Genomic DNA, 11,444 nt, shown 5'->3' on the forward strand with positions numbered 1-11,444 from the left:
AGAACCTTTTGTTGGAAAATTCCCAGCCACGACATGACTGTCACAAGGATCCCCACTCTTGCAGTGACCTGTCCTTCCTGTGATGAGATCCCTGACAAAGGCTTTTCTAGAGCAGCCTGGGTGAGAAAGGGAGGTTCTATCCCTGCCTCAGCAGCTGATCACCCAGCCTGGCCATCCCCTGGAAAACTGCAGGGGAAACTTCAGGTCCACACAAAAGCATACTCCACTAAAAACGTCTTAAAAATGTATTTACAATTCGAGCTTCGTCAGATAACTTCCCTGAAGGAGCATTCAGATCCTGCGTTTGTATTTCCCGGTCTCCCCTAGTCTTTCCACAAATGGCGATACTTTCCGTGGTGTTAGAGAGGGGGGAAATTCCCTGAAGGGCAGAGACGGAATTGTGTTCCGGCTGTGTGAGGTGAGGCAGCGATCTTTATTTAACACGCTGAACGTGGCCTATGCAGATTTTCAAGCGCTGTTAGCCGAGGATCGCTGCTGTAATCCCAGCGCTTTGTAAACACCGTCCTGCTCTACACCGCTGCAGCTTTTTACATCACTGAAGCCCATTCCGTTTTCTCAGTTGCAGAGGCTCACAGAAATAGGCACCTTCAAAATCCATTTATTTAATTTCACCCTGCGATTTCTTTCGAGTAAATTACTGTTCTCTCTATTTATACTTGCAGGCAAGTATAACAACAATTATTATATTCAAAGTGTGCTTTTATCAAATGATCCATGAAACAAGTTTATTAACTGCAAAGCACATCAGAGAAAGTTTAGAACACACAAAATTATCAAACTAAAGAACATATTTTATTTTTAATAAAATAGTGGAGCATGAAAAATAATTGTATATTACAAATATATACAGCACAGAACTGTGCACCCCCAGCACAGTAAAGAGCATCACTCTATACAAAGCTTCCCTTTGCAGAATCTAGTGCTTCTTGATCTATTCATAGTGAGAATTTGTTTAACAATAGAAAGAGTCAATAAGCCCTTTGGGTCTCTTTGAATTGATCCCCCCCTTTTTTTTTGCACAAATCAGTCCAAACGTGTATAACATTGGCTTGATTTCCATTAAAAAGCCACAAAATGTAACACTAAAGGGTTTCTGAGGACTAGACCTCTTAGTTCTTTTGTTAAGAGATTTCTTTTGTTGTCTTTATGTACAGCAAAATACTTGTTTCTCTTTTCATGTCATGGTAAGAAAAAAAATGTATTGCACATTATTCTTATTCACGAAGTTTGTGTCTGGTGCAGGAAGTTTCTCTTTTGGTGAAAGAATATTGGTGAGCATTATAGATTGAGCCTATTTTTAGGCACTCCAAGCCCAGTGGGCTGAGAGGAGTTGTGAAGAGTTTTCAAGTTAGCACGGAGGTTGTTTTCCCAGAGAGCATCCTCGCTCAGCATGGGCCTCCTCCGTGTCCCTGGAGAGCCAACGCTCACTTGGGCACTTCTAAAATCAAACCATTGCTCCATAAAACTTGGCTATACCTTGTTACTCAGAGAGCTGAAGAAAACCCAGCCCAGCTACATGAAGAAGTTAAATAAGTGTTGGTTGTTGTGTTTGGTTTGGCTTTTATGCTGGTGGATTTTTTTTTTTTTTTTTTTTTTTAATCTGAGGGATGGATGTGATTCTTAACTACAAATTAGTAACAGAACAGACTGTTTTAATTCACAATATTTCTTTCACATAAAACCTTTCCATGAGTACATTTACCTTCAGTGTTTCACCAGGTCCTGAATTCAGCATGATACATTTTTGTGCCTTGAGATATTAAAATGTTCTGACAAAAAAAAAAAAAAAAGCACCATTCATTTTTTAATTTCTGACTGCTACTGTGGACATTTGTAAGTCTGTGATGTGAGATACAGTCTTTTCTAAAACCTGGTCACACACAAGTGGGCGGTTGTAATGTTGATTCATATTTTGCAAGGTGAGTTTTCTGTGGATGTTGAGGTTTTTTGTAGATTCCACTACTCGTAATAACACTTGCGGGTTTTCTCCTACTTCTCTTCTTTAATCTCCGACTACAAACGTTTTGCCAGGATTGAAGAGTCTTGGAAGTCCAGATCCACATGCCACTAGTAATGCCCACAACTAATAACATAAAAATTTTGACCATAAAAATTTCTACTGCTGGGATAGAGTTATTCATCATGCAGTCTAAATTTTTAGTCTGATTGTTCATCTTGCACTTCTGTTGAGTTGCCACAATTTTCCAATAATCCATGTTCAGCCTCTCGTAAAAATAGCAAGCTATCACACAAGTTGCAGGCACTGTGTACAAGACTGAGAAGACACCAATCCTGACCATAAGTTTCTCCAACTTGTCGGTGTTTTCTCCACCTGTTTTCATCACCCTCCTGATATGAAAAAGGGCCACAAACCCAGAAAGAATAAAAGAAGTGCCAATGATGAGATAACAAGCCAAAGGAATGAGCACAAACCCCGTCAAGGCGTTCACATCCATGCTGCCCACGTAGCACAGCCCTGTCAGCTCGTCTCCAGCCACCCTCCTCATCACCAGGATCATGATGGTCTTCACAGCTGGGATGGCCCACGCTGCCAGGTGGAAGTAGCTGCTGTTGGCTTCGATTGCCTCGTGCCCCCACTTCTTCCCAGCCGCCAGAAACCAAGTCAAAGTCAGGATCACCCACCACAAGGAACTGGCCATGCCAAAGTAATAGAGAACCAGGAACACAATGGTGCAGCCAGTGCTCTCCAGCCCCTCCTGGATGACATAGAGCTGGCCGCTGTCCCTGTCACAGGCAATGCTTTCAGCACCTGAGAAGAGGCGGATGATGTACCCCACCGAGTAGACGCAGTAGCACATGGACAGGAAGATAATGGGTCTCTCGGGGTACTTGAAACGCTGAGGATCTATGAGAAAAGTGAGCACAGTGAAAGCGCTGGAGAAGAAGCACAGGATGGACCAGATGGCAATCCAAATGACAGCAAACTGTTTGTCATCCCTGCTCCAGTAAACATCAACCCCTGGCGTGCAGAGCGGCGCGCAGGAAGCGCTCTTCTCCACATGGTGGAACTTGCCAGGATTCTCACAGGACGCTCTGCTCAGGCTGTCCTTGTGCTGCTGCAGATCGTGGCCGCTGCTGGGCCGCTGGGGACGAAACATGGGCGGCAGCATGCTGGAGCCCCTGGGTGGCTCATCCGACCCGTTGTTGGGGGCTTCCATGCACAGGTAATTGGGGTCGTTCTTTTTGGGCAGCTTGCTGCAGTCCAAGGAGTCCGGCCACTTGAAGTTGAACTGCTCCATGATCGGGGAGCACTTCAGCCTCGCCTGCTCGCACATCACCCTGCAGGCTGGGATCGGGGTAGAAACCTGCTCCGTGCACATCGGGGCATAGAGGGAGCACAGGAAGAATTTCAGATGGCTGTGGCACCCGTACTCCACTAAGGGGGCAAACTCGTGCAGCTGAATGGCAGCTTCCCTTTGGTTTTCGTGGCCCATCAGGTTCGGCATCCTCGTCATGTTGTAGCCGATGTCCTTGCACATGGGGATCTCTATGGGCTGGCAGCGGCCGTCGCCGGGCCGCTCGATGTCCATGGAGCTGATGGCCGCGCAGCAGCCGCTGAGCCAGCAGAGCAGCAGCGCCGTGCCGCCGGCCGCCGGGCCCATCGTGGCGGCTGGCGTGCGGCCGGAGCGCGGGGCGGGCGCCGCGGCGCTCAGAGCAGCGGCCGGCCGGGCCCTGCCCGCCGCAGCATCGGCCCCGAGCGCGGCGGGGCCGCGGGGCCGGCGGAGCGGGGCAGCATCGCCCGGGCCGCTGCGGCCCCGCGGGGAGCGCCCGGGCGGCGGCCGGCGCAGGGGAAAGCGCCCCCGCCGCGCAGAAGCGCCGAACTTACTGCGGGCAGCCCGGCAACTTTCCGCTCCCCGGGCTTCCACTTTGGCGATCCGCCTGCCCGCCTCCCTTGCCTCCGCTCCTTCCTGCGCCCCGCCGCCGCTGCCCGGCCGAGCGATGTCCGGGGAGCTCGGTGCGGGCACAGCCGCGCGGTCACCGCGTCCCCTCGCACATGTCCCGGGCGCCTTTCGGTGCCGCCGCTGCCTCCGGGGATTCTCCGCTCTTCCAACGGGTCGCAGCTCCTCACTTTCTTGCCGAGAGGTGGAGATTGGTTTATCCGAGCGCGGAATAAAGGAGGAGGAGGGGGAGGAAATATCTAAGCCATTGAAGAGGGGGGCCTGAAGAATCCCCCCCTCCTCGCCGCCCTCTGCTCCGGGTTTGCAATAGGTCGGCTCCGCCGCGCCGTGCCGAGCGGGGCTGGAGTGTGCGTGGTGGCTGTGCCGGCTCCGCTCCCCCGCCTCCCCAGCTCCTGGGGCAGCAGCAGCTGGGGCTTTTGGGGGCGGCTGAATCCGAGGATAAAATAAAGTAAAAAAAAAAAAAAAAAAAAAAAAAAAAAAAAAAAAAAAAAAAAAGCTAAACCCAAGAAGAATCAAAAAAACCTGTGCAGGATCCGCCTCGCATACGACATCCACTTTGCATGAGAAAGGTGAAGCTGACACGGTGATTACTTTCCAATCACTCGGAACGCCTTGAAACCTCCTTAAGGACCCCTACAGGTTCTCCTTGATCGGCACAGATTAGAAAAAGCCCCATTTGTTTCTCTCTCCTTCTCTCTTTCCTTCCTTTCTGCCTTCCCTCCCGTTGCCCTCTGTTGAAAGTTTAACAAGATCTTTTCTCTAGAAGGCGTCAGCCTGCCCTCCCTCGCTCAGGTAGGAAGCCAGGGAGAGCGAAGGCTTCAGACTTCGTGTCTCCTAATAAGAGGGTTGAAGGTGGTGCCTCCTTGACTGCCTTTATTGGAGGGGGGGCAAAGCTTTAGCAGGGAGGATGTGGGGAGGAGGATGCATTTTATGGCGAGTGCTATAAACTCTTCGCTGCCAGGGTCATAAAATATGGTTGCTTTCAGCCTGGAGTCTCAGCTTTTTTCAAATGTCGTGCTTTGTCTCGAATTCCTAAATGAACAGGACAGGCAGGATTGCTGGAAAAGTACCTGATTATGGTTTTAATCACAGTATGGCATCACTCGAAAAGTAGCTTGCTTTTTTCTTTTTTTTTTTTTTTTTTCGTTTTCTTTTTCCCCTTCGTTAAATAAGAAATGCTAAGAGGACAGGAGACATACCCTTGGGGAAGTTACTTCATCCACTACAGAAAAAATACTTACAGATTTTTGGAGACGGGAATCATTCTAAACTGAGTTGTGTTTACTTTTAAAGTTAAGCTTTGAGATTTATTTTGCTTATTGGTCTCTCCGAGCTAGAGACGGAGGAAGTTAAATCCCCAGCCAAACTAGAGCTCGCAGTTTTACAGACGGAAAGGAGCACAGTGAACAGAAGTCAAAGATTAGCTCTGCTCAGCTCCCCCTTCCCCCGCCCCCCCACCCCCCTTTGAGCTCAGTTTTAGCGAACATATTAATGAAGAAGGAAAATCTCCCTTTCATTTCATTCATGCTCACCCACACAAACCGGGCTCCTCTCCATTAGTGCCTGTTTCTTATCGAAAAGAACACGGATTCTCCTGGAAACTCCCAAATCCCGCAGGGTCAGAGTTAATACCCCACCAGCTCTAGAAAGGAAACCGTTGGCTTCCTCAGTTGTGATAAGGGTGAAATGGATCCAAGCAAGGACAACAAACCAGGGCTAATGCTTGTCTCTGAAAGCCCTGAAGATGTGGCCAGCTCTTGCCAAGGAGTAAAAGCCATCATAAAAATGTGCCTTGAAAAGCGAGGTCCTTTTTGTGGCTTTTCAGTGCATCGAGGAGATTAGATTTATAAAGTACTGCTCTTAGGGCCCGGCCTTTCCTTGGACACTTTCAGATTCCTCAGGGATCAAAAAAGCGGGCAGTGTTATGAGCAGAAAAAGAGCTTTATTTATTTTAGTGTGTCTGTGTGTGAGAGAGAGAGAGAGGGTGTGCTGGGGCATTTCCATTCTTCATTAATCTAAGCCTGTTTTCTTAGTGTTTGTATTCATCCTGATTCCTCTTCTAGAGAGCTCAGCTGGGGGTGGCAGGGAAGTGTGGGGAAAGCTTTTTCAAGGGACAAGTAAATTCTGCTTTAAAAAGTAGAATTTAAATAATAATAAAAAAAAGTAGAATTTAAATAATGCATAACAGGCACATATTCAATGTTTGTTTTATCCAACTGGATTGTTTGGGAGCTTGCTTTTCTTTCTTTCTTTTTTTTTTTTTCCAATAAGTATTTTTGTAGAGCATATTCTATCACCATTGACATTAAAGCAATCTAGAAAAAATACATGATATAAAACATGGCCTTTTTTCTTCTGTAACACTGATAGCAACCTTTTTCTCCTAAGAGGCAGAAAAGAAACACAAATGAAAGTGAGAAAAAAGAAGGGGGGGAACCTCCAACCTTTGTAGTTGTGTTTCTCTTAATTGATCTTTCATGTGCCAATTTAAATCAGCCTTGTTTTTCTAGCCATTCCTTTAGCCAGTGCATCCTGCTTTAGATAATTTCTTTTACTTTCTACATTTTAAGGACTATCTACACGTATCACCCATTCAACGAGCTGGAGTCAGTGAGAGTAACAAACAGAACATTATTATAGAAAAATGAGAGCGCTGAGAAATCAGCAACTGGAAGATACCTCTGTAACTAATAAATTAAAAGAACCTTTTGAAGGCTCCAGCTGAAAAGATATTTTATTTTATTTTTTTCTCCTGTGTGTGGGATTTGAGATGTGTGATTCTATGGAGCAGCCAGGCACCCCTGCTGCTAGGCCCTGGCTAGGAGTTGGCCCCCCTCTGGCAAATGTTATGGAGAATTGGGAGGAATTTTATGGCTGTCTTTTCCCTCAGCTCTTTTTTCTTTTGTCTTCTTTGAAGAATGACTTTAGACATTTTATTTACATATTTAACCATGGATGAAAGAGGAGAAAGAAAGCATTTGGGCCGTTGTGGGAATAGTGATATGTTTAAATTAATGGAAATCTTATTAGGCTTCTAAAATTTTAAGCAAAAGATTTTTAATGAAACTTTATAATTAAACATGATTTCAAATAATGTGCCAACTCACAGGAAGGATGCATTTCTCCCTCTAGCTATCCATCTCCCCACCTCCCAAAAATGTGCAGAGGAATAATCTCTATCTTAAAGTCCAGCTCTTCTTCTGTCCCATACGGAAAAGATTTTAAAACTTGAATATTTAATAAGTCATGTGATAATTCAAACCATAACTAAATATTTTGTAGGTAAAGCAAACCATAAACGAGCCAGGAAAAAAAAAAAAAAAACCACCAGCCCTCGTCCCTGCAATGGCAAAGTTTCATGCTGGATAATCTATTACAGTGGCAGTGGAATAAAACACTTTGATATGGCTGATGGTGAAAATCAAAGTTGCATCCATTCAATCCATGTTAGAGTCATTGGAAATTACAGAGCCAGGCAAGGTTTTCTGAAATGGGATTAAAGAAGACCCAAATAATCCATTTGAGAGAAAATGTTCTGACACTTCAGCAGTAAAGAGACATGAAATGAGCAGCTCGGGGAGTTGAAGAGTTAATTAGTACATTAAAGATTTTTAGTAAAATAGTCTAAATTACTTATGAGGAACAATGGTGTGTCACGACAGAACGTGAACTGATGTTGACAATCCTGTATTTAACAAGTCTGTAGCCATAACTGATTTTCAGATTTAATATTTCTGGCCAGCCATTTATTACACAAAAAAAAGAGAGATCAGTTTAATGTTAATCCCATTCAATAATGCTATTCTCATCTATATTTTTAGACATTCATTCACTTTCTAACTCACAAGTTTTATTCCAGTAATGAATTCTATTTATATATTAAAACCACAGGTATTAAAACACATATATTTAAAAAAATGTTAGCCATACAGATAACAACTGTGAAAGGAAAGGATCACACACAGAAAAAGAAAGCTGATAGCTAATCTAGCAATGTTATAAGCCTGTATTTTTTACTGAATTTCCGCTAGATATTAATAAAATTAAATGGCATGCAGAGAAATGTTTATTTTCCAAGCCAAATGGGTTTATTTTTTCCTAGCTACAGAATCTCCGTAGCAGTTTTCCTCCAAAATTTAAGTAAACATGTCTGCCTAATAGGACAGGCACACTGAGAAATATTCCCATGCAAGTGCAAATCTGCACAATGCACAAAAGTTTTAATTGCCTTAGAAAGCCACCACCACCAAGAGTTAAAAGAATTAAAAACAAAAACAAATCATAAATGGATGAGTGGGTTGTATAGTATTGCTCTAATACAATTTAGCTGGCTATTTTAAGGGCACTTCCCTTGAAATGTGGTTTGAAATATTACCAAAGGTTCGACGGGGTGCATTAGTGTGAATTGCAAATCAGAACATTTCTTTAATCCCCTTTTCATGGCCTGGCTTCGGATCAGTGGCATCTAAGGGACTCCCCACTGCTTCTGGCTCAGGAGGAACCATTCACTGGGGCAGCTTCCCTCCTCTATTCCCACAGTCCAGAAAACAACACCACAGACAGACACCCTCCAACTAAATTAGATTAAACTCCTTCTCTTCCACAGCACATTAGCCTTTTCACTGCCCAAGATTCATTATTCAGCTACTCCTAATTTAAAGATACAGTATTTTTCTGCTCTTAGGAACAAAAACAATGAACAAAACTAAAGCCAAAGCAGAAAAAAAAAAATTACTGGTCAGAAATAAACCTGATAGTGCTAAAATTACATAAAGGCAGGAGAATATCCTTTTCACTTATACTCTACTATTACAGGAATATTATAATTTTAAAGCACAGGTCACAGCAGAAAGTTCTACAAACACTAAAAACAAGAACAGGCTCAGTAGAAAAAGAAAATCTGTGTGGATTTTCTTTTCTTAAAACACCATTTGACAACCTTCATTCACCAGTCTTTCTGCACGCACTGTTTGCATATCTTGCAGCCAAATCTAGGCTTGTAAAGGCATAAACACAGTGAAAACTGCAGATGATAGCAAGGATTAATTAGTTCTCTTGTTGTCATTTCCTCCCTTAGTTCCATCCAGAACTTCTCCACTGCTCCTTTTCAAGGTAAAACCAGTTTTTTAAGCCCTCTGTCATGCGGGTCTGAGTCTGCACCTGCTCACAAATGCAAACTGAGGCAGGCAGCAGTGTGCAGGAGCAGCCAGACCCCGAGCCAGCTGTCCCTGGGATCTCAGGGCTCTTGCTGCCACTCCTGAGCACTACTGTCCCTGTGCACCAGCTGGGTGCAGAGGGGGAGCAGGAATGCTCTCTGCCCATCCCTGCCTCCGAGGCAGGAAGAACTGAACCACTGTGCCACAGGTGAGCGTCTCCTTGCCAGGGCTGAGGGTGCCAGGGAGGCCGAGGGCACCGTGGTTCGGAGCAGCACCAGGGCAGGGACTGGCCCTCTGGACCACAAACCTGCGCTCAGTTTTGGGCTCCTCAGGACAGGAAAGGCTCTGAGGGGCTGGAGCCAGTCCAGAGAAGGGTCTGGAGCACAAACGTGGTGAGGAGCTCCTGTTGTGCTTCATCAGCTGTTCAGCAGCATGACTTGGGCTGCAGTAGATGTGTCAGTTCCCTTTATCCTTCCACACCCATTCATTGCTTTGCTGGCATTTCTGTGGTCTTTGTCACTTCAGAAGAATATTTACACTTTTACAGTGCCTCACTTGGTAATGCCTGTGTCCCATGAAGAAGAGAGCAATTTTAGTTTTGTCAGTAACTCCAAAGTGCCATGCAGGAAAGCTGACACGGTGGTGACCCTGCATCTGTTGGAATCCTAGGATCATGGATCGTTAAGGTTGGCAAGGCCTCTAAGATCATCAAGGCCAGCCAGTGGGTTTAAGATGATTTGGAACACAAGCTAAAATTCCAGACCTGGCTACGTGAACCCTCATTCTTCTCACTCACTCTAACTTATACTGCTGTCTTGAGGTAATTTTGATGGCTTAATAATAGTATCAATTTTAACCTTTAAGAATCCTTGACACAGTTCAGATCTGAACCAAAGTTTAGCAGTTAAAAGATTCCCATATGTATACGATATTCCCCACAGGAATATCTTGTTCCCCCATTGTTTACTATGCTATACTGAGGAAGTACCAATCCCACCACAGCTTTATGTTCTCCACTCTGCTAGAGGGCACTGGCAGAGACAGGATATCCTGGCCTGACCTGGTGATCCTTTTTACATTCTCAGGTAGCAGGAATTCCTGATATGGGTTTAATCACTGCTCTAAGTTGCCCTTGCACTTTCTCCATCTGGCATTTGAATTTGAAGAGTTTGATGGCAATCACACGTTCTCTGAAGGAAGCATGAAGAGTGAGAAATTGGAATGCCACAGTTTGGAATGCTATTTATTATTTCCAGATCACAAAAAAGAGATGCTCTGTGTACGTTGCATGCGAGAGGCACAGGAGGGACTGAGCCAGCAGTGAAAGCAGGCATGTCACATTTCTCAAAATCAGCACAAAGGTCACATATAAAAGTTGATTCTATCCAAAAGTGGCTGGTGTGTTTCTAGTCCAGGTTTTCCCTCACCTGATGCCACTAAAGCTGAACTGTAGCTGGTGGCAGCACCTCTAATTTCAGTGTCAGGCTGCAGGACAAGGGAGACCACTCAGGCTGAGCTCGGGCCAGAGTGGCTGTTGGCTTTTGAGCCCCACATTCACTCACAGCCTACACCCAGCCCAGGGCCACCAAACACAATCTCTTCTCTTACCCTCATCATACAGAACATGACCAGGCTGCACTTGCCATGCCAGAGCAGGAGCTGGATAGAAATGTCAAAGGATTGGACAGAGAATCCACCTGGCTCAAACCCACAAACTGCCAGGAGACTTTGCTGTACAGTGGAGTTACACCACTGTAAATATGGGGAGGAGGTGTTACATCTAGATCACTCTTAGATGTTCAGAGGTCTTTTTTCCTATTTAAATTATTATTATTATATGGAAGTGATTAAAACACAGCGGGAGGAAAGACCTGCTCAGTGTGAAATACTTGTATCAGGGAATGCACAGACAACAGCGTGGTAAAGTATCATGAGATATTAGTGTTGGAAATGTCTCTGTGTCCTCCAGCCCCTTGTCTAACTGTGTTTGCCCTGTCTTTAAATGAAGAATGTTCTGCTTGGTGAACAGGAAGTGCTGGGACACAGCAGTGTTGGAATGCCCCATGACTCCACGAGAGGGTGATCAGAAAACTCGGACATTTGGGAAGATACTGCCAGGCCTTTCTAGATTCACTGCCAGCTCTGTACACATATATTTGAGTTTGGCAATCTCCTGTTCCAGAGCACAGGAACATTGTTACATGCTGCACACATTAGGCAACCATGTATACAAAATCAATTCAAAGCAGCTGCTGGAGACCAGAAATTTTAGGGGAGCTATAGGGTGAATTCTTCCATCTATGCATCTTTTTTTTTGAAAGTGGGAATGCAAAGGAGGAGGGAATGA

General features: G+C 45.0%; 1 protein-coding gene across 1 annotated transcript; it reads right to left on the reverse strand.

The window, feature by feature from the left end:
- Positions 1-640: 640 nt before the first annotated feature.
- FZD10 (frizzled class receptor 10) lies at positions 641-3,644 on the reverse strand. The gene has a single exon (XM_053994089.1). It carries the CDS (start codon positions 3,642-3,644, stop codon positions 1,896-1,898), a length of 1,749 nt encoding a protein of 582 aa, XP_053850064.1. The 3' UTR covers positions 641-1,895.
- Positions 3,645-11,444: the final 7,800 nt, after the last annotated feature.

The sequence above is a fragment of the Vidua macroura genome, chromosome 18 (genome assembly GCF_024509145.1).
Source record: "Vidua macroura isolate BioBank_ID:100142 chromosome 18, ASM2450914v1, whole genome shotgun sequence".
In the NCBI taxonomy this organism is placed as follows: Eukaryota; Metazoa; Chordata; class Aves; order Passeriformes; family Viduidae; genus Vidua; species Vidua macroura.